This window comes from Acanthochromis polyacanthus, chromosome 6 (assembly GCF_021347895.1).
Source record: "Acanthochromis polyacanthus isolate Apoly-LR-REF ecotype Palm Island chromosome 6, KAUST_Apoly_ChrSc, whole genome shotgun sequence".
Lineage (NCBI taxonomy): Eukaryota > Metazoa > Chordata > Actinopteri > Pomacentridae > Acanthochromis > Acanthochromis polyacanthus.
Genome location: NC_067118.1, coordinates 37,603,091 through 37,630,705, shown reverse-complemented (window position 1 = coordinate 37,630,705; position 27,615 = coordinate 37,603,091). Strand labels below are relative to the sequence as shown.

Below are 27,615 nucleotides of genomic sequence, written 5' to 3'. Positions count from 1 at the left end.
TCTGTTGGTAGTGGCATAAATGAGGAAAAACTAAAACCAACACACGTAAAAATGTTACTTCAATGGTTTTTATTCACCCCCTCCGTCACATGTGCTATTGACAAAAGATGCACCCTGTACACATCATCATCAGACACCGTTGGATATCATTTATCTTGTCGACTTGTCAGAAACCACGAGAAATGTTGACGTCACCTTTGGGCCAGAACCGGAGGTGGGTACAGCATAACGTTTAGTGCAGTTATTGCATCGAAAAGCATACATAGAAATGATAGTAGTGCAATTATACCCCATCGTACACTGAGGAGATATCTTGATAGTCTCAGCTAGTGTCTCGTTAATGCTAAACTTTGTATTGCATATAGAATTTAGGCGAGTGGAACGCAATAGGAAATGATAATTGTAGAAAATTGTGCTTTGGACATCCAAAGAATAATTCACTTTTTTTTTTTTTTGTAGAAATTTCCTGCAATAAAAACGAAGCAAATAGGAGAAACTGATAAATATATATGTTGGAGGTTTTTCTCTAAAGAGGATACTGTGCTCTCTGTGTTTCATCAAGTAGAAGTTCTGTATCTCAAACCTGGTCCTTCAGAAATGAATGTGGGTGTCGGTGGAAGCGATTTTCACGGTGGTCCTAAGGAAGCAGTGCATCATTGAAAACAGAGCGGACGTTACATTTAAACACATGCTTTCTGAGGAGCTGAGTATAGAACCGTGTGCTGTGACTAAAACCCTTCTACGTTCTGTCAGCGTTTGTGCGATTTTGATAATAATAATTACAATAATAATAATAACATCTGCATATTGAATATACAGTATTTACACTTAAGCCTTGATAATGCATATGTGACTGGTTATGTGGGTCGTACTGATTTAGTTTGTGTGAAGATGGTCCTAAGAAGCCCTTCTGATGGACAGGAATACAACATGTCATGCACGTACATTTGGTTATTTACATGTGTGGTGCGTTAGCTGGATTCTGTAGTTTAATATGATGCGAGCAGCGGCGTTACTGTGAGAATATTAGTGCTTTTTGAGATGCGTTTATTTTTATGGGTTCCGTAAGATGTAAAACTGAGACAGTCGGTGGCCATGGAAACTTTGAAAATTGTACATCTTCCTAATTTATGTGGAAATGAATGCATATATATTGTATATCCAGCAGTTTTTGAAGAGACTAAGCAGTGAATATAAGACCTCTACTGACAAAAATACATCACCAGGGGCTGCGCTCATAAGCTTCATGATGATTTCAGCTGTTTTTGTAGAAAAAAATAATAAAATATTCTGCTACTTGCATTAGGAACCCGTTGCAACCTGTTGATGTGCTCAGAGACCTTCAGAGAAGATCAGATTTTCTCAAAGGTGCATTCACAGCCTCGTTTTCACTTTAATTCTGATGCTCCACTGGGAGTCTACAGTCACACCAGCTAGTTTAGGGAGGAGTGAAATGTAAATGATACGCTGAAAATCAAACATGTTACTGACTGAGTAGCTTTGGGTGATGTTTTTATTTTCAATTATTACTCAACAGATATTGTGAAATAAATCTATTTAATGATGAGTTTTCTTATAGAGTCATCTTTTGTTTGTTTAATCTGTCACTAATTTCTTATGTTGCTCTCCTTCAAACACTGGGAAATATGCTAATGCAGGTAATTGCAACTATTGTTTTTTAAAAATAATGTACGAAACCTGGTTAAAATCTGACATCAGGACGGAATATTTAATAGCCATGTTTCAGGGTGGAAAAGCCCACACTTGTGGTAAATAAATAACCTTCTGCTTATCCCACAAATTATGCTTTTGGGTGGATTAAAGTTTGTCAGAAAGGAGAATTTCATGAATTTTGTGGGGATAAGAAAATGACATTACAGTGCAGTAACTGATATGTGATAACTTCTATTACTTTTAAAGCTTTATTTGTCTGGAATCTGTGCATTATTTGTTGGAAGAGGCCTCTTGTCTCCTAAAACTGTAATTGATATTGAACAGGTTGCAGGATTTGCCTCCAAGCATCTGCAAACAAACCAAATATTGTAAATAATCCCCGCTAAGCCAGTGGAGCAGCATTTATACATTCACAGCTGTGATGAAGATGCATATAGACTGTGTGTTCTTGGTATACATGGGGTTTTGCTTTACTGTTGATATGCGATCAGCTACACTGAGAACCGAGATATGAATTATAGTTAGTAGTATAGATAGTTGTTGTAAAAATGGAGGAATAAAAAGGCTACTGGATGAGCCGGGGGTGAAAGCAAACGATAAAGGAAGAGGAACGCTTTTATGCTCCTTGGTGACACTGAGACGACTCTGATTGTTGCGCCTTTGAGAAAACATTTGGCTAAACATTTGGAATGGCAGCTCAGCGGGGAGCTGCGGAGATGGAAGACATACAGAATCGATTTTCTGTCGCTCTCCGTCCTCTTTGGCCTGGAGAGGGAAGTGAGGTGTATCAGACAGAAACCCTGCATCGGGAAGATGTTCCTGTTTGTGTTTCATGTTATACTGACGGCTCTGATTTGCTACAGCACTGTATGCTGACGTACTTCTCTACAGTGAGAGCTGAGTCAGCCCATGTGTGTGTTGGACGGCTACTTGGAACACTCAGGGGCTGGCTCAGGTGGGGACGTGGCTTCCAGTGTGACAGCAGGGAAGGACTTTAAGGTCGGGGTGGAAGGTAAAGTGAGGGGCAGGTGGTGATGGGTGACTGCACCGCTGTTCTGGTCTGTGGTACCAGAGTGTGTGCAGCTGTACAAAGCGGCCCTGAGTTGTCGCGTGACGGTGGGAGCAGGGAGCTCTGGCCGAGGGGGCAGCAGTGAGGCGGAGGCTCCTCTGTCTTTTGCAGCGCCGGTCAGATCTCCTTCCTCCGGCTCTTCTCCCCATTTTGGTTTCTGCTCTTCCTCCAGCTCACCAGCCTCCCGCTCTTTCTCCCCCCACGCCCATTTCTGTTGCCCCCAGGTGGGAGAAGGTGGCGGCTGGCTCTGGAGAGATGAGGGCTGCTGCTGCCCCCTGGTGGCGCCCTGGTCCCTCTGCTCCATGACTTCCTGGTTTGACGCCAGCCGACAGCACAGGCGGCTCCTGTAGGGAAGCAGCAGCCGCATTTTATTACAAGAAACCGCCAACAGCAGAAACAAAGACTTAAAGCGTGGAAGTCGTTTCTACTCACCTGTGTCTGCTGCAGTGCTCATTCTATCAACTCCTGAGTCTCAGAAAACTGGAGTGAACACAGGAGATGGAAAAGATGTAGTTTAGCAGTGCAGTCACAATGTTAATGTGGGTGAATAAATAATTGAGGGACTTTTGAAGTCCATGGGATATGTCCTGCGTGCATTTTTATTAAAAGTTTTTTTAAAAATAATGTTTTTATGTTCATTGTGATCATGCCAATAGTTATTTATTATGGAAACAATCACTTTTTAATTTAAAAAAATGACTGGATATCACTAAAATGTTAACTAAATAACCATCCGACTTTAATACCAACCACCTTCTAATGAGCTAAACAATAATAAAATGAGCTTATTCAAAAATTCTTTTGATTATGTTCTTTATATTAAGTTGAGATAATTATGACAGATATTTCTTTTTTGGCAATATGTCACATTTTAGATGGAAAATAACATTTTATCTGTGTCTGAGAAATCACTTTCAACTAAGTTCCCCATTACAAAAACACCTCTCAAGGAAGTGTTGATTCCAGATCACATGACCTGCTCCACGTTTTGAGTCTCGATTTTGTTGTTTCGTGTCTCGCTTTTGTCATTTTGTGTCTCAGATTTTGATGTCACTAAATTGTCAACTAAATAACCGTCCGAGTTTAATAACAACCACCTTCTAATTAGCTGAACAATAATAAAATGAGCTTATTCAAAAAATGCTTTGATTGTGCTCTTTTTATTAAGTTGAGATAAAAATGAGACATATCTCAATAAGTCTTTCTCTAAAAATGTCATGTGGTGTTTGGTTACAGGCGGCCATGCTGATTTTCGTCCTGAAAACAGCAAAAATGTCAACTATGTTACAAAAAGCCCCATAATCATACATTGACCCCTATATAAAGCATCAGTTGTTTGTTTGTTTGTCTCACCTGTTGGCTGGAGTTAGCTGAAGGTGGGGTGATCACACTTTGGTCCAGTAAGGGGTTGACTGGGGCAGAACAGGGGAGATGAGTAGCACGCCAGTAGATATCCAGATACTCGGCCAGATGGTCGCACGCGTCTTCCAGCTGATTCTCATCCAGGATGACATCAAACATCTCCTGATGAAGATGAGAACACGAAAGTCACATCGCATCCAAAGTCATTTCTGAGCATTCTGTTTGTGAACGTCAGACTCAGCGACCTACAGGTGGACACTGAGCCAGCTTGTCTCCTGCCATCATCTGGACGTTGAGGTGTTTGCTTTGCGACTTGCCTCGAGATTTAATGAGCCTCTGAAGAACCTGTGAGATGAGCCAGAAATGGAGACATTTAAGCAGTTATAAAAGCTTCCTATTTAATTTTAATCAGGTAACCCAAGTATCTCTCTCGTTTGCAGCTGCTGTAACAGTGAACTTTCCCCACTGTGGGATCAATCAAGTTTATCTCATCTTATCTTATCTAACTTCTTAATTCTAAGTTGCTTTTTTGAGTTCTGAGAGTCCTGTTTTGCCTCATCCACACGAAGACAAAACGCTTAACAGTTTCCAAAACGATCGGCATAAAGACGAAGAAAATGTGTGCGTCTACATGAATGCACTCGATACGCATGGAAACGCTGTAAAACACATGCCCGACCTCTAGGGGCGCTGTAACGATATGATGGAAACACGCGCAAACAGAAGAAAAAACAGCGGGCATGCGCACTTGCGGCAAAAGTTGTAAACAGAGACCAAGCCGGGGTGCATCCATAAAGTGCCGTAATGTGACCTCGATAATTGTTTGTTCAACTCGGTGGTGATTGAGAAGAAGGCGATTTTGCTGCAACAGGGATAGTAAGGTCACTAGCTTCATCAGCACATTTGCTACACCGTACGCCACCATTGTTGTTGTCATTGCCATGTGTGCCGCACGCGTGTCAATGAAGTTATGAAACTATGATGCAAGCGTATCTGAAAAGTAGCAGACAGCCAGTAAACACGGAGCTGCCTATACGGCGTTTCAAAATCTTTCCACTCTGGAACCTGGTTTTAAAAAATGATCATTTACAGACCCCCAAAACGCCGTCTTCGTGTGGATGATACGCAGATTCGACAAGAAACTTATGCGTTTAGACCTCGGTTTGTCTTCGTGTGGATGGGGCCTAAGAATCCAAAACCCAGAGACATTCAGTTTGCAGTGATATAAAACAAGTCATTCCATCTCAAACCATATGGGCTCTTCTGCTCGACCATCTCCGATTTGCTTGAAACTTAGAGTATTCAAATGCTTTCTGCTAGAAAATATTTTTAAAATTGCAGCCTGCTCTCACAATATTTTTTCGCAAATTGAAATTTGAAGCTATGACTGAACCTCAACATCTCAAGAGCGGTTAAAGATAAAAGTGTGAAATTTTCGCTGTGATTTGAGTGAGATGGTCAGCAGAACATGAGAGAGAACACCCCGCCTTCGAAACCACACTGGAGAAGCTGAAAACAGGAAATGCTTGATTGATTCTTACTTAAATTAACAACCAAAATGACTAATCAGTTATCAGAATATGACCCCACTGGCTTTCTGCTCTACATTCAATCAGCTTCTACTAGCATATGAGCAAAAACACGAGTCTTCCACTGATTTCTTTGTGAAGGTTGCGTGGGTTGCAGTTGTACTTTGGGTGAGGAGACTTTGACGTAGACGATGATGGGAGCCAGGGAGGTTTTGAGGAGCTGCGCCGGATGGTTGATGGTGTCTGCATCCAGGACGACCAGCTGAAGAGACTTGGCCAGCTCAAAGATCCTCTCGATCTCACTCTGGACCTCAGCTGCGAGCAAAACAACGACAGACGAGGAGTCACTTTCAACGGAGCGGCACGACTTACTGAAGTTTAGAAGGGACTCGACTTTAGAGAGGCATCTATTCTTAGCAGGTACTGATCTTTATTTAGCAAAGAAACATCAAAGACAACTGTTTGATCGCTCACCCAGACTGGAGCGAGTGTTGGATCTCTCCATTATGGCCTTCTTGTTCAGTACCGAGCGCTTCGCCAGCGACAGATCAGCAGTCACCCGTGTAATAGAGATCCTACAGAAGAAGCGTCTTATCACATCACATCCACAACTGTTCCATTTCAAAGGAGGAGGATATGAACTTGTACTCTCTTGCAGCTAAAAATAAATCATCATCATCATGTGTCCTATCGACCGTGAAACGTGAGAAGCAGAGTCCCACGAACGGCTCTGCGGCTCAGAAACACTACTGTTAGTGGAGAGAAAAGCGCAGACATCTGTACCCACCTGCCATCAAATCGGTGCTTTAGGAAGTCAAACAAGGCCTTCTGCATCATGTCTGTTACCTAGGAGACAGGTATGAAGAAGAAAAAGGTAGAGAGGAGTTAGGAGAGACAACTCTATACATGCATATTTAGCCCTATGGTATTTCTTACATCTTTAACCCTCGTGTCGTCCTGCGGGTCAAAATTATTCCGTTTTAAAGTTTGAAAATGTAGAGAAAAAAATATATTTTCACAGTGAAACTTCTGATGTCCACATTTTCAACATTTTTGGGAAATCTTTGAACATTTTTTGGTGGAAAAACAAAATGTTAAAAATGTTTCTTGAAGAACATTCACAATAAAATCAACCAAAATCCAGCGAATTTCGGAACCGGAAACAACTAGCCTAGCCGCGCTAGACAACCCACGGTAACGAATTTAATTCTCTGCCAGGGTCGACAACAAAAACGACAACAGTCGTTGAGCTCCATTAGCACCGACTCTGAATAATCTTTCTGTTAACATGTCGGTAATATACTTGAGCTTCACCCATTGACTGTATAAATAAAGCTTCACCGAACTACCGCATCCTCTGATTTCTGGCGCTCTAGGAACTACGTCAGCCTATTCGTTGCATTGATTGGTTGTATACCTACCCAACTGCTGCAGAGTGATTTGAAAGACAACCTTTTAGCCTGCCTCCCTCCCTGTCGAGAGTTCCTAGACCCTTGTGTCTTCAGAGCTGGGTCTAGCGCAGCTAGGCTAGCATTTTTATTCTATTCTACTCTCCTGATTATTATGCTATTGTAACTGTGTGTTATAAAGCATTTATTCAATGATTATATGCTGCTTATTAATACTAAATAAGGTGGCTTAAAGAAACATGTTGCTATAAATAATAATGAAAGCATCTTTTTTTACAAGGTGAAAATGATAAACTTGCTGTCGCACATCCCCATGAGAACACACACAATCATTCTGGCACATTCATGTGTAGCACAGTCAACAGGGCGGAGAAGACGTTAAAATTCTCACACCGGTTACGCTCTTTATAAAGGAGGAATCACTGACAGAAATGAGCCTCATTAAAGTCCTCCTTCTGTTTTCCTTAATGTTACATCACTTGCATGTTTTACTCTGTGGAAGGATGCGAGTGCAGATTTTGACATAAGAAGGCCGTTTTCAAATCCATCATGTGTGTTTACGTTGAATCTCAGTTTATGTGCGCACAATGGGTTAGGCTCTTCAGTGAAAGTAAGAATTTATTTTTTGTGAGGACAGAGCGTATAGGACATAAAGAAGAGCGCATTTCTTCTACATGTGTGTCGGGGAGATTCTTAATGACAGAGGAAGCGCTCGCCAATGTTTGCATGTGCTCTGTGAAGATGAAGGGAAGCAGGCTATTTTCAAACAGTCCTGAAAAATAGATGGTCTTTGGAATAGGATGAAAGCCCACAGTAGTGGTGCTGCTCTTCCTCGGCGCAACAGAGAAACGGAGAAAAGGGGAGAAGGTAGGGGAGCGTGGAAGAGGAAAAGGGCGGGAGAGGCGATGATGTTGAAGAACGATGGCGAGCAAATGAAAATATGATGTACAAGAGAAGCAACGCAGGGAGGAAGAGAATGAGAGGCAGGCAAGCACCACTGGAACATCCCCAAAGCACATCACCAGAGCGATGCATAAATATTTCACACACACACACACACACACACCAAACGGCTTGGCTCGCAGCCGCTGCAGCCACCGAGGAGAGAAAATGTTGAAGCGCGCAGACACTCTGTTCATTACATGCCTCACATTTCAACATATTCACCCAGAATCACCAGAAACAGACAAATTCTGGGGAAATTGTGAGGTTGACGCAGTGTTTTTTCCATCCATGATGATAACATGTGACTCTGCATCACTCAAATGGATCTTAAATGTCTGCTGTGCTACTATAATTTCATCAGGATGTGACTGCGATACTTGGTGTTAATGGGATAATGGAGCTCAAACCACATGAGCACTGCTGGATCAGAGAATACAGTCCGGATTAAAGTGGAACAAACAAAGGCTGTCCAGAGAGGAGGCGGCCAGAAACTCAAACCAAGCGAATATGCTCAATGTATAGCTATTTTCGTTCTTGACCCATTTATTCATTGTATGTTCTTAAATTTGTCTAATCAGAGTGGAAAAAAAGACCTAAAATAGTAATAAATGCCCATTTCAGATTACCACAGCATTAATTAACGCTTCAAAAAAAGCTTGTTGTTCTTAGAAAGGCTCTGTGGGCTGTGTTTATTCACACTGGTGTTTTCAGCTGTCAGCACTCACTATGAAAATGCCAGTTTGCTATTTAAACACAAATCACCGCTGAGGCTGATGGGAATATCAGTACTTCTGCGGCTATTTTGTTAGAAGTATTCGACGAATTTAGATTTCTGATCTGATGATGGAAGCTGATGAAATGTCCATCCATTCTCTATACACCGCTTTATCCTCATTAGGGTCGCGGGGGGTGCTGGAGCCTATCCCAGCTGACTCGGGCAAAGGCAGGGGACACCCTGGACAGGTCACCAGTCTGTCACAGGGCTACATATACAGACACACAATCACTCTGACATTCACACCTACGGGCAATTTAGAGTAACGAAGTAACCTCAGCGTATTTTTGGACTGTGGGAGGAAGCCAGAGTACCCGGAGAAAATCCACGCATGCACAGGGAGAACATGCAAACTCCATGCAGAAAGATCCCAGGCCCACCCAGGGATTCGAACCAGGGATCTTCTTGCTGCAAGGCGAAAGTGCTAACAGCTACACCACTGTGCAGCCCTTGATGAAATGTCAGTAAAGCAAAATGATTGCAAGTCTGGAATGCTAAATTCTCTCCATCTCCATGAACGAGTGAATTCCCTGATTTATCCAGTAGCTGCTTCATATAAAGCTAGCCCTGAGCCGTCAAAAAATAGCCAGGAAATTCAGATTTTTTGGAACTGATGTGTTTATTAGCCCTTTTAACAAAATCCAAAAAATTGCCATATCACTTTGTTTCTGATATATTTTTTGTATTAAATTTGATCCATTGGACAGACAAGGCAGCTTTTTGCTCACAATAATCTAAAGAAAAACTCCACTTGCTGCAGTCTGTTAATTAGCACTGAGTGAGCCGAGACACTTTATAACAAAAAACAAGCAACTAATTATTAAATCTAAACCAAATAAATGCACAGGTTGAGTTTCTTGTCATTAACTACATGAATCATTCTAGCTAGTGCTCCATGTTTGACCACATCCAACTTAAACAAGCAGAACCAAACAACACTAAGGTCAATTCACCTCGTAGCCTTTCAGCGAAGGACCCACCAGCACCACCGGTCGCATCGAAGGAACCACATCATATGGAGGCACATGTTCAGTCTGCACGGACCACAAGCACAGACATAAAGCAGAAGTTGAAAAAAAATACAGATAGGGAGCCACTTGTGTCTCCGGTAATATACAGATTCACAGCAATGCACTTTATGGATCAGTTTACGGATCGATACACAATTGAGGGACTTTTGAAGTCTATGGGATACATCTTGCAAACATTTTTATTAAAAGTTAAAAAAAATATGTTTTTTTATGTTCATTATGATCATATCTTTCCAAATTCTATAATTATTTATTATGGAAACAATCACTTATTAATAAAAAATGACTGGATATCATTAAAATGTCAACTAAACGTAATAATTTAATAACAACCACCTTCTAATGAGCTAAACAATAATAAAATGAGATTATTCAGAAATTGTTTTGATTGTGTTCATTTTATTAAGCTGAAATAATCATGACAGATATTTCTTTTCTGACAATATATCAATTTTGTATGGAAAATAACAAATTGTATCTCTTTCAACTAAGTTAGTCATTACAAAAACGCCTCTCAAGGAAGTGCGTGAATTCCAGATCACATGACCTGCTCCACATGATGTCATTTCCTCCTTGAAGAAAAGACTGGCAAGACTGCAAGGCTTTCTGACTTATTTAATATAAAGTAGTGTGTGAGTCAAGTGTGGATTTATGACATGTCAACAGGTTTGCTACAATATCTTTGAAATAGCTTTCAATTTCACTCAGTTGTATATATAATATTTAGAAGAATCTTTGTGTAAAAATGCCATGTGGTGTTTGGTTGCAGGCAGCCATGTTGATTTTAGGCCTGAAAACAGCAGAAATATCAACTATGTTACAAAAAGTCCCGCAATTGTTTATTGACCCCAGTATGTTCTTGGATAAGCTTGTAAAATAAAGTGAAACACACATGAAGATGCAAACATACCTGTTTCTGCTTCTGTTTGGCTTTTAGAATAAACAGAATGAACATTAACCAAGCAGGAGAAATGCTAATAAGAAGGGAATAAGTTTTAAATTCAGTGTAACATTTAAGGTTCTTTGAGGATCGCAGCTTTTTATTAATTGTGCGTTCAGTTCTCTGATCTTACTCCAGCGATCATCTCTCAGTTTGACGTAAAGAGGAGAACTACGTTAAAAGTAAGTTCTTGCATTATGTCTGAAGGCAACATCTGAGCCCAGAAATAGTCCTCGTATGCAAATCTGACCATGTGAGGAGCTGCCCTCCCAGCAGACAGACCCAGGAGCAGGAGCTCCTTACCTGCAGATGGAGGGGTGGAACTCCAGCCTCTGGATGGAGCGTTCCCTCCTTTCCTGCGGAGCAACATAATGCAAAGCTTCATTATGCGTGAACCCCCCGAGGAGGCAATTTAGAAAGGACTCCGAAAACAGAGCAACACATGAGCGAGAACTGGTTGTGTCTAAAAATAAAAAAATTTAAAAAAAAGGAAAAAAAAGTTTTCAAAGAGACTGCTGGAGAGGAAGCTGGTGGAATTAGGGCAACGGAGTGTGAGAAAAGGCAGAAATACAGAGAGAGGAGCGATAACGAAGAGTCGTCTCAGAGCTGCATAACCTCTGACCTTGCTGCTGCTTTCTGCTCTTGTTTTATCCTCATGGCCTCCAGTTTTACCGGGCTGGGGATGAAAGTGATGTCTGCGCCTTCCTTCACCAGCCGACCGATCCACCAGTCATTGCTGTATTTCTGTGTGACAGTGAAGCGCATCGGCCTTATGACTCAGAAGTTGCAGGATTTGTTGACACAGATTGAGTTTATTAGGTCTTTGTTTGCAAGTAATTTTAGAGTCTTGAATGAGTTTTGAATTTGAATGCCTCTCACCTCTTTTATGTGCAGAAAGTCTTTGGTTTCAAAGTTGATAGCAGCACCTTGGACTGGACAATCTTCATCAAGGGCGCCGCAGTAACTCACGTTGGTTTTTACTGCAAATGCTACGGGTTTAGACTGTAGGAAGACAAAGAGAGTACAAAATATGAATGAGATAAATGTACAGCATCATGCCTTTAACCCTCCTGTTGTCCTCATTTACGGACACCAAAAATATTGTTTCCTTGTCTGAGAAAAATCCAAAAATTCAGCAAAAAAATTCCCCAAATTTCTGAAAATTTGCAAAACCTTCAGGAAGAAAATTCCAAAAATTCTTGAAAAGTTTTATTTAAAAAAAAAATGTTTTCAAAAAATGAGTAAAAATCTTGCAAAAAAAATCTTAAAAATATCTAAAGTGACTCCATATATATCAGTAAAACTTCTAATATTTTCTTTAAGAACATTCACATAAAAATAAACCAAAATCCAACAAAATTTTTGCTGGATTTTGGTTGATTTTTTGTGAATGTTCTTAAGAAACATTTTTAACATTTCTTTCTTTTTTTTAACCAAAAAATGTTCAAAGAACTTCCAAAAAATGTAGAAAATGTGGACATCAGAAGTTTCACTGTGAAATTTTTTTTCTTCCTTATTTTCAGATTTTAAAATGGGTCATTTTTGAGGGTTAATCCTCTCATCCACACACCCATACCGCTGTCACACTGATAAACAGACTGTAACCCTTCCCATCTGTACACACATCCACGGACTGCTGGTTCTCATGCATTAATGATTCCACATTTTGTAAATTATAATCAGTGTCTTTTATTTCTTTTTTAAAATCTTTTTTAAAGGTCTTCTTATATGACATTCCTTGCACTGTCAACCACTACAGGGTAGGTCATCAGTTTCCATATGTAGTAAAATGTATAAAATATATTTCTTTATATTTCAGATACCGTAGAAGATGTGTTTGGGCTGCACAGTGGAGGTAGTGGTTACCACTTTTGCCTTGCAGCAAGAAGTTCCCCGGTTCAAATCCCGGCCTGGGATCTTTCTGCATGGAGTTTGCATGTTCTCCCTGTGCATGCGTGGGTTTTCTCCGGGTACTCCGGCTTCCTCCCACAGTCCAAAAATATGCTGAGGTTAATTGCTTACTCTAAATTGCCTGTAGGTATGAATGCGAGTGTGATTGTCTGTCTGTATATGTAGCCCTGTGACAGACTGGTGACCTGTCCTGGGTGTCCCCTGCCTTCGCCCGAGTCAGCTGGGATAGACTCCAGCACCCCCCGCGACCCTAATGAGGATAAAGCGATGAATAGAGAATGGATGGATGGATAGAAGATGTGTTTGATGCTATCTTGGGGAGGACTTGAAGGTCATGGTGTATCGGGTGAAGATACGAGACATAAATCATCTCGAGGAACGCATCACTAACGCCATGACAAGCAGAACTTTAACTGTGCTAATGCAAGTTCATCAACAGTGGAAAACACGTATTAATATGTGTTTTTGAAAAAATGGTAATCACAAAGAGCACATTATATGAATGAAAATGGTTGTTCAACATAAAATGTTTATTTTTTCTATGTATGGAAACTTATGGCCCACTCTGTAGTGAGGAACGGCATTTCGTTTCAGCCTGTGTAGTGTAAATACCACGTGAGAAATGAGAATGAAGGAATCCATCTGTCTATCTATCCATCTGTCTGTCTGTCTGTCTGTCTATCATGTTGGTTCTACAGATTTAGCAGCTTACGGCAAGATTAAACTGCTTGGACTGGAAGCTTTCGGTATTTCATGACTCAGTACTTTACTTTCTGCTCCTCAGCACCAGAAGGTGAATCTAAAGACAAGCTTTGCCCTATGACCTTCCTGCTCTCACCTTGGCTCTCTCCAGCTGCAGCTGAGCCTGGCGCTCGGCTTCACGCCGAGACGCCTCCTGGTCCTCCTCCAGGGACAGGTCGGAATCAGAGGGTCGACTAGTGTAGGAATCGGCTGAACCCTGACAGAAGACAGAAAAGAGAAATGAGTGTGGCAGGCCAGTCAGAGAGGAGCTACATCCACCATAGCACCTCGTAGCAGCTGTTCAGAACAACCCAGTAACCGTCGACTTCTAAGCAAACAGCTCGGATGCAGCTCAAACAGATCATCTCCGTCTCCCTCTGTGTCTCTCATGTCTTCTCCTTGTTCTCTGCGGCTGCCTGTCCTTTCCTGCAGCTTTCCAAAGCAGCTCTCTCAGGGGAACATGTGCGTGAGAACTGCAACACTAACAACCAGCACAGCCTCGTCCTCTATTATCCACTCAGCCGGGCGCACCATGTGCTGGCAAGAGTCCAATCTGTAACCAAGCATGCTGATAATGCCAGATAATTCTACGATATCCAGCTTCACATCCATTTTCTGAACGAGTCACAGGCACAGGTTGTTGTACTACACTGTAAAAAAAAAAAGTTATTTAAACGGTAAAATTCCAGCAGCTGTGGTTACTGTAAAACATTTCACTACGGTAAAACATTTTCTTCATTAAAATGTGTTGATACTGTTGATTTTAAAGCTTAAAAATGTGCTCACTGTAAAAAAAAGCATTTTAAATGTTTAAAGTTGTTTTGCTGTAATGAACATTTACATGAAAATACCATATAAAACAAAGCTTGTGTGACCTATTATAAATATTACAGAATTTTCCCATTTTCAGCACAACAGTTAGTGTATTTAACATTTAATACATGTATTTTAGCAATGAATATATATATATGCCGTATATGCAAAAATTCTGGTTATAGCTGTCATAAATATTAAAGCATATGTCCGTTATTAACACAAAATGTACTTTTGTGCTAATAACGGACATATGATTTAGTATTTATCAATTTGATTGGTACAAATTGCATTTTTTAACACAAAATAAACGCAAAAATGTTCCATGTCATAGATATTACGGCATGCTTCCAATTTCAGCACAACAGTACTTAGATTTAACTGTGAAAATTTGTGTTCTTATCGAGAAATAAATGCAAAATTACAGTATTGAACATTACAAATATATTAAATATCTGTGCAAGAGTAGCAAAATGTATTTTTTAAGAGAAAAAAACAATTCAGTTTTCTCCTGATTAACTTATTAACGATGATTCGGTGTTAAATAAACTTGAATCAAAATGTTTCAGAGACAGTTTTTCACTCTAAAATTTACCAACTTTATTTACAGTGTAGACCTGTTATCACAAGATAGATGCAAGCAATTTTGTTTTTAAGCTCCGAGTTAAAATTGTGCTTTAAATTTCAGCGGAAGTTACAAAAGCGGCACATTTGCCTTTTTGACTTTGACACAGTTTCAGTTCCAATAAATCCACCATTTCTGTCATATGTTTAGAGACATTTCCAGAGCACCAGAGCGTATCCATTTAACACAGCACAAGCACAAACCAGCTTTACCTTAATACAGCTACACACACACAAAATCCCACTTGAACTGATGTTAATGTAGAGTAGGAGCTTAAATGTCAACCATGAAATACCCACAACATCATATCGCTGAACAAAACACACACAAACACACACTTAACTCTCCTGGTCTCTTTTACAGGCACCAAAAAATATTGTTTCCCTGTCTGAAAAAAAACAAAAAAAAAAACAAATATAGCAAAAAAAATTCCACAAATTTCTGAAAATTTGCAAAAATCTTCAGGAAGAAAATTCCAATAATTCCTTAAAAGTTTCCCTTAAAAGTTTTATTTTAAAAAATCCTCCAAATTTGGCAAGAAAATTCTTGTAAATGTTTTTTTTTTAAAAATGAGTAAAAATCTTCTAGAAAATCCTAAAAATATCTGAAGTGATCACATATATATCAGTGAAACTTCTAATATTTTCTTTAAGAACATTCACAAAAAAAATCATCCAAAATCCAGAAAATTTTGCTGGATTTTAGATGAATTTCTTGTGAATGCTCTTAAGAAATATTAACGTTTCTTTTTTTTTTTTCCACTAAAAAATGTTCAAAGATTTCCCCAAAATGTTGAAAATGTCGACATCAGAAGTTTCACTGTGAAAATATATTTTTTTCCCCAGATTTTCAAACTTTAAAATGAATTCTGACCTGCAGGACAACATGAGGGTTAAACTACATAAAGCACGTCCTTTATCATGAATTTTCCATGATTGAACGTACAATGTGAACACGAACAACTCTCACATACCACACAGAGAGACACAGAAGCAGCCGCCCTTCCAAACTTTCTCCGTATAAAACTCTCAAAGTTCACATCACAGATTCTACTCTTGTCCTCTCCCTCCATCAGCAGTCTTTTCCTCCCCGGTGGCTGCAGTCCCAGCTGGGCATGAGGCTGGAAGACTCCTCACAAACCAGACAGGAGCTCCCACGTACGACAGCCAAATATAGCTCCACAACGACGTCATCCCTCTTTTACCTTTTTTTTTTTCCCTCCTCCTTCACCTGTCTCCTCCTCTTCCTCCTCCCCACCAACTCCATCCCTCCTCTGCTTTCCCCCTGACCCCCCCCCCCCCAAAAAATAAAAATCCAGCACAGACTTAGTGGAATTCATTTGAATATCAAAGCCTGCCAGAGGTGGAGCAGAATCTGAAGAGTCTACCAGCACAAGAAACAAAACCTAATTAAAGCCCATAAAGTTCGGCAGACAGTTGAAGGGGAGAGACGCTCTGAAGTGCAGACGGAGTCTCATTAGTGCGCAAAATCCACTCCTTGTCATACTGATTGCACTGATATTGTCAGAACTTTTTATTGCTTCGACTTGATGAGCACAGACGATGCAGCACCACTGCTTTTTCTGTCACTGTCCAGGTCTTCGGGTTCTTTGCTTAAGCCCGACGCTGCTCTGTTTAAAACCACATGGAATCCAAATGAAGCCAGGAAATGAAGAATTATTTTCTCTGCTGTCAAGTTGTTTTTTGAACCAATGCAAAACTTTTAGAGATTCACACGGCAGATGTAGAGAATCAGAGACTAACCGTCGTGTGTGTGTGTGTGTGTGTGGGGGGGGGGGGGGGGGGGGGGGGGATTCTGATGTCCACATTTTTAACATTTTTGGGGAAAAGAAAAGTTAAAAATGTTTATTAAGAACATTCACCAAAAAATCAACCAAAATCCAGCGAAATTCGCTGGATTTTGGTTGATTTTTTGGTGAATGTTCTTAAAGAAAATATTAGAAGTTTTGCTAATATATATATGTAATCACTTTAGATATTTTTAGGATTTTTTTTTTTGGAAGATTTTACTCATTTTTTGAAAATAATTACAAGAATTTTCTTGCCATATTTGGGGGATTTTATAAAATAAAACTTTTAAAAGGGAAACTTTTAAGGAATTATTGGAATTTTCTTCCTGAAGGTTTTGCAAATTTTCAGAAATTTGGGGAATTTTTTGCTGAATTTTTGGATTTTTTTCAGACAAAGAAACAATATTTTTGATGCCTGTAAATGAGGACAACAGGAGGGTGAAGAAAAACACGCACTGGCTCCCTTTACATGCAGGATTTGGCAGCAAAAGTCTCCATGACTTAGTCAGACAAATGAAGTGTAACGAGATGTGATTACATTAGTCAGTTTATGTAATCACATGATAAATAGTGAATATTTCATTACCAGCTGCAGTGCGTTGCTCCTTTTGTTGCCCCCATTTTTTACTGAACTACATCCCAGATTTTACCCGGATCTAAAAAAAAGATCTGCTGTCTGAGCTTATGAAACAAAAAGTGACAGTAAAGTGAAGATCCACTGATTAAAAGCTTTTAAGCAATCTCATGAAACCCGATTAGTCCTTTTTGAGGCTCTGGATCTTCTGTGTAAACCATCTCTCATCCTCCTTTTTCCTCAGTGCTTTTTAACTGTATAAGTGCTCCATATTCACGTGGAGGCCACTTACTGTGTTGTTCTTACAAGCGAATAGTCTGACCAATCCCATGGTGACGTGTCGTTTGAAGTCAGCGTGTTCTCTACGTTTTGTATTTTTCTAAATGTGCACAAATTAAGAAAACAAATGAGCAAAACCACTAGAACAGATGAAATGAAATGATATCCACGTGTCACATCTTCCTCATTACAAAAATATTGAGGTGTGGATATTAAAAGACACACTTTTAAGCTCCTGCATCAAAAATTTAAGCCACATCAACAGATCCCATGCTAGATTTCACCACAGCGCAGGCTCAGACAACCTCTCTCTGTCTCACTCTCACAAAACAATACTGTGGGATCAATAGTGGAATCTAATATGATCACAGACACGCAGGTCTCAGTGTTCAAGCAGCATTAATGTGTCTGGGAAATCTCACAACCCGCTGTGTTTTCTGACCGTCATGGATTCTAAAACAACGCTCGCAATACAGCCGTCATCTCAAAGGAGAGGAAAAACGAGGAACAACGAGGGAAGCGAGAAATCGGCTCACATGCTGGAAGTCCTATTAGAGTGAAACATGAGATAATGACACTGCAGCAGTTGCAGAGTCTCACCAGCAGAGGGAAGCATCACATCCTGCCCGGATCAGAGAAGCAGCTGTGGATGACACTTTCACTGCTTTCACTCATTCACAGGCTGATTGTTTATAGTTAAACTTCATATTTGAGTAAGGCTGAAAAACATTTTGCAAGCAACTATGTAAAGATGCATATACGTGTGTGTTAGTTGTTGTCTTTTTTAAAAAAATCAATGGCAGTTTTGAAATATTACAGTGCTTTGAATCTAATAATATAACTCAAAAAGCAAACAGAGCTACAAGTGGCATAGTTACAAAGTAAAGACAGGATTGACTTCATTAAAAGACAGATGACAATATAAAAATCATGATATTCAACAGATGTGAGCTTCCACTCCAATGCAGAGCTGCAGAGAAACCTATAGAGAGCTGAGGTACGTACACAAACTGCATGTGCACAGTACAGTATGTCCAGAGAAGGTGAGGAGAAAAAGGAGGGAGGAAAGACAGGACAAGTGGGGGGGGATGCTGGGAAAGTGAGAGAACCAGAATAGACTTCTGCTGAGACAAGAGTGAGTGGGAGGAGGAGGAGGATGAAGGAGGAGGAGGAAGGGGGAAGGAAAACAGAAAGAAGATGTCTCAGAGCGGACAGACAAGGGACTCATGGATGAAGAGGCTAAGTTTGCATGCAGAGTGATTGAAATAAAAGAGGGGGGAGCATCAACAGCGTACCTTGTTACAGATGAGTCCTGTAGCGCTCGAGTCGGAGGCAGACATGATTCCGCTGCCAGCGCTCTCTTCCCCCCATTGCACGGGGAAAAAAAAGAAAAAAAAGAAGCGGAACCCTCCTCCCTTCAGCCCGTGGTTAAAGGGGGGAGAGAGAGGGAGGCGCGCTCAGCCTAAGTGCCTCACTACCATCGCTGCGCTGCCTCAACACTCATTTCCTATACAAAATTGATGCTCTGACTGCAGCACTGGTGTGTACACGCCTGCATGCTGGTCATCTTTGGTGGGTTTCTCTGGCTTTGACAGAACCCTCATGCAAGGAAAGGGAGATTTCCTCTGGTGATGTCTCCTCTCCTCTCCTCTCCTCTCCTCTCCTCTCCTCTCCTCTATTACACCCCTACATTTTTCATACATTCCTCTTATGTCAGCTCCTGCTTTAGAATATCAAACCTGCTTGGTCTGGTGTTTACTTCTCTCATTTCTCACCAGGCAAAGAAGCAGAACTTCTATAAATAAGACAGAACAAAGACCGAGCGTGAATGCTAAGTGATTCTAAGAGTGTCAGACAAGGAAAAGCGAAGAAATAACCCAGTTTGTGATCGTCACCACTCCGCCAACCAGCATCTCTCGTCATCGTAGATGCAAAAACAGCAAATGTGGAGCACGGAGGGCGTAAAGTTACGGCTGACAGGGAGATATAAAGGGAGGTGGACGTGAATGAAGAGACGGAATTAGGGAGAGCAGATGAGTAGAGGAGGGCAGGGCCTGTCCGCCTGCCCTGCACCATCCTCCTGACAGGAAGGTGATGCATGAGCCTACAGAACAGAAATGCAGCGGTGAGTCAGCAGGCAGCCATCTAGAGTCCATCAGATGTCTTAATAAGCCAGCGGAGAGGTCTCCATCGTAGGCCTCATTGTTCCTGGCAAGCCAGGGCCGCATGCCTGCACTTGATGTCGCCCCGGGCACCGAGGACCCTACTTTGGGCTCCATTAATGCTGGCAGCATTCGTGCTCTCTCACCCTCATTCAGCTACGGCTGCTTAAGAATTAAGTGCACTCTACCGAGGCTTTTAGCAAAAAAACGTCCCGGGGCTGCATTTCTGCGTGGCTTTTTGAAATTAAAAGGGAAGGGAGCGCACACAAACACACAGTCGCACGCATTATTGTCGTTATTGCGACAACTCCCAGGCGCCTCTGGTGCAGAGAAGATGTGGAGACTGTATTTTCATCATTAGTGCTGCGCAAGAAGCAGGCGTTCAGTGGCAGAAAGAGGGCTACAAACGAAGAAAAGTGTGCTAATTTGACACAGACGGAACTGAAACAAAAGATGTTTTCATACATTTTTAATGGCATGTCATTTGTCTGCTTTGCCAATGTTGTTTCTTCAATGATTTAGTCTTTCACTGAAGAGGAATGATTAGGATCAGAGGAACAAATAAATAAGAATTACAAAAAGATGAGTGAGGAGCACTTCTAGACTTCTGGAACAACATCAACAGGACAAGAGATTAACATGAGAATCTTCTCCTTTTTGTTTTTTTGTTTTTTTTTGCTGTTGAGATGTTCTAAATATAGATCCTCTCCTCTCAGACTGGGTTTGGCAGTGTGTGTGTGTGTGTGTGTGTGTGTGGGGGGGGGGGGGGGGGGGGTAGCGAGGGATTGTCAAAGTTCACTGAGTTTTCATGAATTTTCCCAAGAAAGAGCAAAGCAGATTTGAGACTGGCTCAGCTGCATTCACTGACGCCAGATAGCCCATCTGAATGCGAACTAAGTGCCTATATGGAAACAAGAAGAGGCAGCCTCTGAGACTCTGAGCCAGCAGCATGTATACTGTCTCTGCGCCAAAGATGGGTTTGCTATTTTCTCTTTTTTGTGTACACTGTGATGCAAGCGTGCTTTATAACGACAGCTTTATATACTGGAGCTTTATATAGGCCTCCGCAATAAAGGCAAGAGGAGAAATATGGCTATACAGAGAAAACTTCATGTAAATTCTGGACAGCTCTCGTTAAAGCATGGCTATATATAAAAGTTCCCAAATACCATCTCATCTGTACACAATGTTAGACATGATCTAACATTATGCTTAACCCTCCTGCTGTCCTCATTTACAGGCACCAAAAAATATTGTTTCCTTGTCTGAAAAAAAATAAATAAATCAGAAAATTCAGCAAATAAATTCACCAAATTTCTGAAAATTTGCAAAACTTTCAGGGAGAAAATTCCAATAATTCCTTAAAAGTTTCCCTTTTATTTTAAAAAATATCCCCCAATTTGGCAAGAAATTTCTTGTAAATATTTTCAAAATTAGTACAAATCTTGCAGAAAAAATCCTAAAAATATTTAAAGTGATTACATATATATCAGTAAAACTTCTAGTATTTTCTTTAAGAACATTTACAAAAAAATCAACCAAAATCCAGCGAATTTCGCTGGATTTTGGTTGATTTTTTTGTGAATGTTCTTAAAGAGGCATTTTTTTTTAAAAAATTTCCACCAAAAAATGTTCAAAAATTTTCCAAAAATGTTGAGAAAATATGTTTTTTTTTTTTTTACTTTAAAACGGGTCAATTTTGACCCACGGGACGACACGAGGGTCAAACCTAATTCCACTGTAATGTGACTAAACACAAACAAGATCTGAGCACATACTCAACTTTCAAGTACATTCTTTTCTGCACCATAGAAGTATTAAGGTTTGACACCCAGCCTTTCATTTAATTTTTTGCTGAGCACTGCAAGGCCACGCAGGGCAGCCATACTTTTGTCCTGTAAGCAGCCCAGAAGCTCTGCACCAACGGGGAACAAGTGGCGTCTGAAAGAGCACTTCAGAGGAAACAGAACTCCAGATCTTACCAGCAAATGTGGAGCACAGAAGCTTCACGGTGAACTGTCCACATCTCCGGCCTTTTAGCGGGTGCAGTGGCAGCTGAGGCGGCATTACAGGGAAAAGGTGGATCATTCAGAGTCAGAGGGAAGTGCAACCAGAGTAGGGCAGAGTGGATCAATATGAGAGCCACCCAGATTGATACTCCATACTGTCCTTAGCAGCTCCACCCTCCTCCCGCTCTAATGTTACCTCAGGATACTTTCTCCCTGTCAGTAACAAGCCCTTCACAGACCCTGCAGCCTATAAATAAGCACTTCCAAGTCATTTCAACACACACTATACAACGGTTTTCTCATCAGCGACACACAGTTTCTTGCCCTCGCGAAGATTTAAGAACAAAACGCGTCTTGTTTTGGCCAAGCGCAGCGAAAGCAGCGATGGCAGTGTAAAGATGTGAATCATCGTGGCCGGGCTGACAGGGAAGCTGGCATACAGTGGAGGAAAAGAGGATCGGGATGCAGCGAGCCTGGACAGGAATCTTTATCTTTTATCCACGCTGTCAACTTGGCCTTGCCGGCTATGCTGTGCATACTTAGGCTTTCATCCCCCCAGGGATCCCTCAACCTGACTTCACCAAACTGCTTCAAAGCAGAGAGGCTGGAGCTAACCCACATAAAGCTGTGTACCTACGGAGCAGCGCAGAGTTGCACAGTGCTGCATCCTTCATTAAATCAGATGTGTTTGTTAGAAGATGACCTGATTTAGGCTCTGGGGTTGAGTTAGGCCTAATTGGTGGGTCTTGACTAGTGCGCTGAGCTAACTGAGGGAATGTCAGAGTTATCAATATGTAATGGTGCCCTACATATTCAAACATCCCAGCTTTACATTGGTTAACTGTGCTTTCTTTCAAATTTTCAACCTTTTCTGTGTCTATGCAGTGTTGGTTTACCAAAATAAAAGTCCTTTGAGAGTAAAGACTGCAGTTGTTACAGTTAAAAAAGCCAGACGATGAATACGGGAGAACTAGGTGGAATAGAAAGACGTCCTACATTAAACCAGCTGTAGGCATGAATGAAAGAGCATAGATTCATGTGTGCAAACTATTTTCTTTTGTTTTAGTAAGTTAAAAACAACAAGGCACAGTTTCTAAACAGGAACTCAAAGAAGCTGGAACTGGAATCTTTGGTCCTCTCAACACTGCTGGTTCATCAAATTTAATCACACACACACACACAGGCACGCACACACACTCACACACACACAAAGCACTTGGCTCCTCACGGGACAGGCTTTTAGTGCTCTGTCTCATGCAGTATTTAATTGACCCCACACAGGAAGCCTAGCGGTCCCAAATGCACTCCTTCCCCCCACCAACAGCGAAAGCATGAGCGCCTGCGAGTATGCCAACCACCGCTCCTCTGTCACACAGCTGCACTAAATGCCATTTTCTGCTTTAGTGCAACCCTGACTTTCCACAGTAATGTCAGTGCTGAGGCTGAGGAATCTGGGTACACATCAGATTTGCTCAAAACAGCCCAATGTAGATAAGAAATCCGTCTCCTGCAGAGCTGTGTACAACAACTCCATCTCTCAAACTTTCAGTCCAAATTAGAGGAGCAGAGTTGACACATTTTTCCCCATTTCCACTAACTAAACCCATGTCTTTTCACACCATCTTATCAGATACTCCTCAGAAAGCGCGTACGAACCCATTGTTATAGGTTTATGGCAGCTATCTTTGCAATTTGCAGCCCAGAGATTAGATGTAGAAGAGACAGCAGCGTACTTACTCAGATGGAGGTAGGAGAGCACACTCCCCGTCTCTCTCGCTCGCTCTCTCTGCTAGGCAGTCATGGTGTTCTCTCTCTCTTGGGTAACACTGAAGTGTACTGTAGCGTGCTTGTAAGCAGTCTATCCCTCTCTCTTTCTTTACACCCCCCTCCTCCCCTATTCTCCACCACTCTCAGTACACAACCCTTTGCTACGTCAGTGAAGCTTCTCTCTGCTCCGCATATCATCCTTCCCACCCTCCCCGCTGCTCTGCTCTCTTCCCTTCATCGCTGCCTCACCTGCCCAATGGGACTCTGTATCGCATCCCGAGTTCATTCAGGACTCTATCGTGACAGACCGCTGTGCTGCTAAAGATGACGTCAAGGAGGATGGGGTTTGGATCCCAAAGCAACAATCAGGCTCAAAAAAATGTAAGATCACAAGATAGGAAGACAAAAATTGAATGAAAAATGAATTACACAGCATCGCTTTTGGATTTCAGTCACTTCTCAGCATCTTACAAAACTTAATTGTATGTGGACATCCTCACATTACATCCATTCATGCTCCAAATCCAAAACAATGTGCATCAACATGCTGCCAGACAAAAACAAGAAACCTTTATGGATAATTTGGGGTCATACTGAAAATAATAGTTGTTGCCCAAACCATCTAAAACAGCCAAAGACTAAAGCTCCACAAACACAACTAAATGGACAGAGGTGTAACTCACAAAGGTTTCTACAGTCCTGTCACACTTTTTTAGCCACAGTGGATTTCAACATGTCAAAAGCCAAAAGTTTAGAGACAGGAGAACGTGTGGCGGTGATGAGGGAATAAGGGAGCGATGCTGGACATGTGGAGGCGTCCCCATTGCAGCTCTCTGTTCACCCAGTGTGTTCTGTACATGTCATGGCTGGCTGTACTCTGACAGCTGCTCCGCTGCAGAGTGTATGCCTTATAGATGTGAGTGCGGATCGGAGTTTTTCTTCTTGCTACGGTACAAACCAACCGTACATCTGATGTGAAGAAGGATGCGACTACTTTCTGTGCTGATTTGTGCTCAGAACGTCTTTCACGAGAGACGGTGTAAAATTATCAACACGCATCTAAAAACCAACCAGTCTGACACCATAAAACCATGACTCTGGGTGATGTGAAAATCTCCAGCAAGGCTGAGATTCATAATTCATAGGATTGGTTGCAGGAAACAGTGAGGCAGAGGAGAAAAAAATAGGAGAGAGAGAGAGAGAGAGAGAGAGAGAGAGAGAGACAGAGAGAGACAGAGGAGGCATCCATTTGAATTCTGCATGAGAAGAAGATGTGAATAAAATATGAATGAATGAAGGTTGGAAAGTTAAACTCCACTGTGCTTTGCACTGAGCAGGAGAAAGGCAGAAAAAAGGCAAGAGAGCAGCTTTAGGAGCTGCACCCAAGCATTGAGTGCAGATGTCTGTCAGTCTGTCCCATATGAAGCGCCTCTGTGGGCAGAGCTGCTGCTGGTGCATTATGAATGAGGGGCTATTTTAAGGCGCTGCGTTTTGATTTTTGAGAGGAGGGAGATGACACCTGGCTGCTGCCAAATCCTTTCATGAGGTTTGTACAGTGCTTGATGGGTTCAGACATGCAGGTACAGACTGTGTTCCAACACTGACTTGATCCCTGTTTGAAGTGTACACGCCAAGAGGAGGGAGGAAGTAAACAGAGCGGGACGCCATGAGTGAGAGTGTCACCAGGCAGCGTTTCATACGGAGATAAGCCACATGCACGTATACCTGACTTAATCTGTGGTGAGGCTGTTCACTGAGCAACTCATTTAATCACTAGACAGAAAGTTTGTTAAAGCTGCTCCTGTAAATATTACCACCAACCTAAAAAAAAACAAACATAAGGCATTACTCTGCAGTCACAATATTAAGAGATGAGTGTAATATTTGAACACGATATGTCGAACATTCATCACGTGCTGTGAGCTTCAATATTTTACATATTTTGCTCATAACCGACTCTGTGAAAGAGTACTGAATAATCCTTGGACTAAATGAAAGTGTCCTCCACATCAGTGAACTAGAAATAGTTAAATTTTTTCCTGCACCCAGCCTCCATTCTTGAAAATTTAATTGACTAAGCTGTCTGATAAAAGCTTATTTTAATCTTTAAAGAACTATGTTAGCATCGCTTTAAAAAAAAAAGAAAAACAACAAAAAAATCAATGGAGCTAATCTATTTTTTAGGTATGTGTCTTACTAAATACATCAAGTAAAATGGCTCCAGCGATTTTGCAGACTGTGTTGATGTTTTATTTAGAAGTGCCAAACCGGCCTCAGCTAGATGCTGGAGAGACTTTTAGCACTCCGGCATGTGCGACTGACTGGACTCCCTGCAGTTTGCCCACCAGACACACACTGAAGCAAATGATGGACCTTTTCCCTGCTGGCTGGCAGCTTGTTCAGAATCGCGTGTCTTGACTTTTCCGTCACCTTTAACACAGTCCAGACCCTCTGGGTGGGAAACAAGCCCATAGAGGTGCAGATGGATGCCCTGATGGTGTCCGGGATGGTGGATTATCTCACTGAGAGGGCACAGCTACTGAACCTTTGGCATTTGTGTCCACTCGACTATAAAAAATATATAAATATACAGAAATATATATGCATCTCTTTGGAAATTAAACCTTCAGGTCATGTTAATGTTTGATTTAAGAAAAAAAAAAGTCAAGCTGCTTGGTCTTAAATGTGTTATTCTGATAGGATGAAAAAGAAACAATTTGGTTGGAAGGTTTTGTGAATTATTGCAGTATTATTTCATCAGATTTCACTTCACAATAACAGAATTGTCTGCTCTCTATTCATGAGCTAAATCTGGATTAAATCATCAAGAGAGAATTATTAAATAAGTATATAAATAAGTGAGATTACAGCTTTGATTAATTCAGATGAGCATTTCTCTTTTACATGCAATTCTCTCTATTTTTAACCCTCAGTAGGACATTTTATGTTTCAGGTTGTTGCTTGAGATCGTTCTTGTCCTCATTTCTAACATGCATTTGCAGATTTTCTTATTTAAAAAAAGTGTAATTAGAATAAAACCTGAGGCTGCCACATCCTCACATCCTTTCATGGATTCCTGATGTTGCTGTTTTGCATCATAAACTTTAAAAGTATGCAAATTCAGACTAACTAAACCACAGACTACATTTCAGACTGAACAAAGCAGAGCTGTGCATTGATAGTCAACGCAGACACAGAATCTGACCACACCACAGCTATGACAAAACTACAATCTCAGCCCAAATACTCGTTCTTATGCAATTATTCTGTCTTTACCAAATCAAAGATGAAGCGGATGCAGACCCACAGTCCATCTGTTGCTGCAGCTGACCCGTTAATTTGGTCAAAAACGCTTATTTTGGACGTTTTAAAAGCTCGTCTGTGTCCAGTTCCTGCTGGCAGACTGACAGAACCAACACAGACTGAAGTGAAAGATTCCCGGTGAGGTCAGTCCGTCTGGTTTCATTATCAGCATCCCAACAGGGAACCAGAGTCCGTCCTCAGCGCGCTGTTTGCGTCCGAATCCGACCGCGATAAACTACACGACGCACGGTGACAGCCACACAATCTCACCAAAAAAAACAACAACAACTGAGAATAACCCACCTCGTTTAGCAGAAAGACGCTGGAATTGGTCAGGGACATCCGCAGTTAACGGGGATCTCGGTCTCCACAGCCCAACTTGGGTGAAAAAAGAGAAAAGAAAGAAAAGCCACAGTTCTTTTTACAGTTAAAGGCACCGGATCAGCGCTCCTCATCCAAACATTTCCCCCAGAAGAGGAGAGAAGCTGCTGCTGCTGCTTCTGGATGGGAAGCCCCGGCGGCTCCTGCGCTGCAAAAAATAAAAAAAATAAAGAAATCTCCAGTTTGGGGATTCACGGCATTATCAATGGCTGTACACAAAGCCATACGCACGGACACACGGATGGATAGATTACAGCTTTTCTCATCAATTATGCAAGAGCTGCACTTTTCGCACAGCCCCGGTCCCCTCTCCGGGGATTTGATGTGGCTTCGTGTCGGATTTTCTATTTTTGAATGTGGATATGTGATGTGAGTTTGGTGGATTTGTGTCCATTCGCTACTACCTGTGTTGTTTTCTTCTTCTGGTGTGTGTGAGATTCAATACGACCCAGATATTGGAGCAAATGTGGGCCCCCAAGCAGGATTTGTTGCTCTGCATGAAATTA

At 41.4% G+C, this 27,615-nt stretch overlaps 1 protein-coding gene across 2 annotated transcripts; it reads right to left on the bottom strand.

Moving 5' to 3' along the window:
- Positions 1 to 54: 54 nt before the first annotated feature.
- cacnb3b (calcium channel, voltage-dependent, beta 3b) lies at positions 55 to 27,460 on the bottom strand. 2 transcript variants are annotated; one of them, XM_022205210.2, is made up of 14 exons: positions 27,032 to 27,460; positions 13,484 to 13,603; positions 11,614 to 11,736; positions 11,357 to 11,478; positions 11,038 to 11,090; positions 10,705 to 10,724; positions 9,717 to 9,797; positions 6,422 to 6,480; positions 6,109 to 6,209; positions 5,798 to 5,949; positions 4,355 to 4,450; positions 4,097 to 4,267; positions 3,176 to 3,223; positions 55 to 3,087 (listed from the first exon to the last, which is right to left on the bottom strand). In XM_022205210.2, exons 1-13 carry the CDS (start codon positions 27,068 to 27,070, stop codon positions 3,194 to 3,196), a joined length of 1,167 nt encoding a protein of 388 aa, XP_022060902.1. In that variant the 5' UTR covers positions 27,071 to 27,460; the 3' UTR covers positions 55 to 3,087; positions 3,176 to 3,193. The 2 variants fall into 2 exon arrangements, with proteins under 2 accessions (XP_022060902.1, XP_022060901.1); XM_022205209.2 differs by lacking the exon at positions 27,032 to 27,460 and adding an exon at positions 18,783 to 19,145.
- Positions 27,461 to 27,615: the final 155 nt, after the last annotated feature.

Excerpts from the sequence above, each read along its gene's own strand:
- cacnb3b (XM_022205209.2), bottom strand. The coding sequence starts at position 18,827 with ATGTCTGCCTCCGACTCGAGCGCTACAGGACTCATCTGTAACAAG. Across the intron at positions 6,481-9,716 it reads CTTCGCTGAAAGGCTACGAG|GTAACAGACATGATGCAGAA; the intron begins GTGAATTGACCT and ends CCTGTCTCCTAG. Across the intron at positions 3,224-4,096 it reads CAGCTAACTCCAGCCAACAG|TTTTCTGAGACTCAGGAGTT; the intron begins GTGAGACAAACA and ends TGTTCACTCCAG.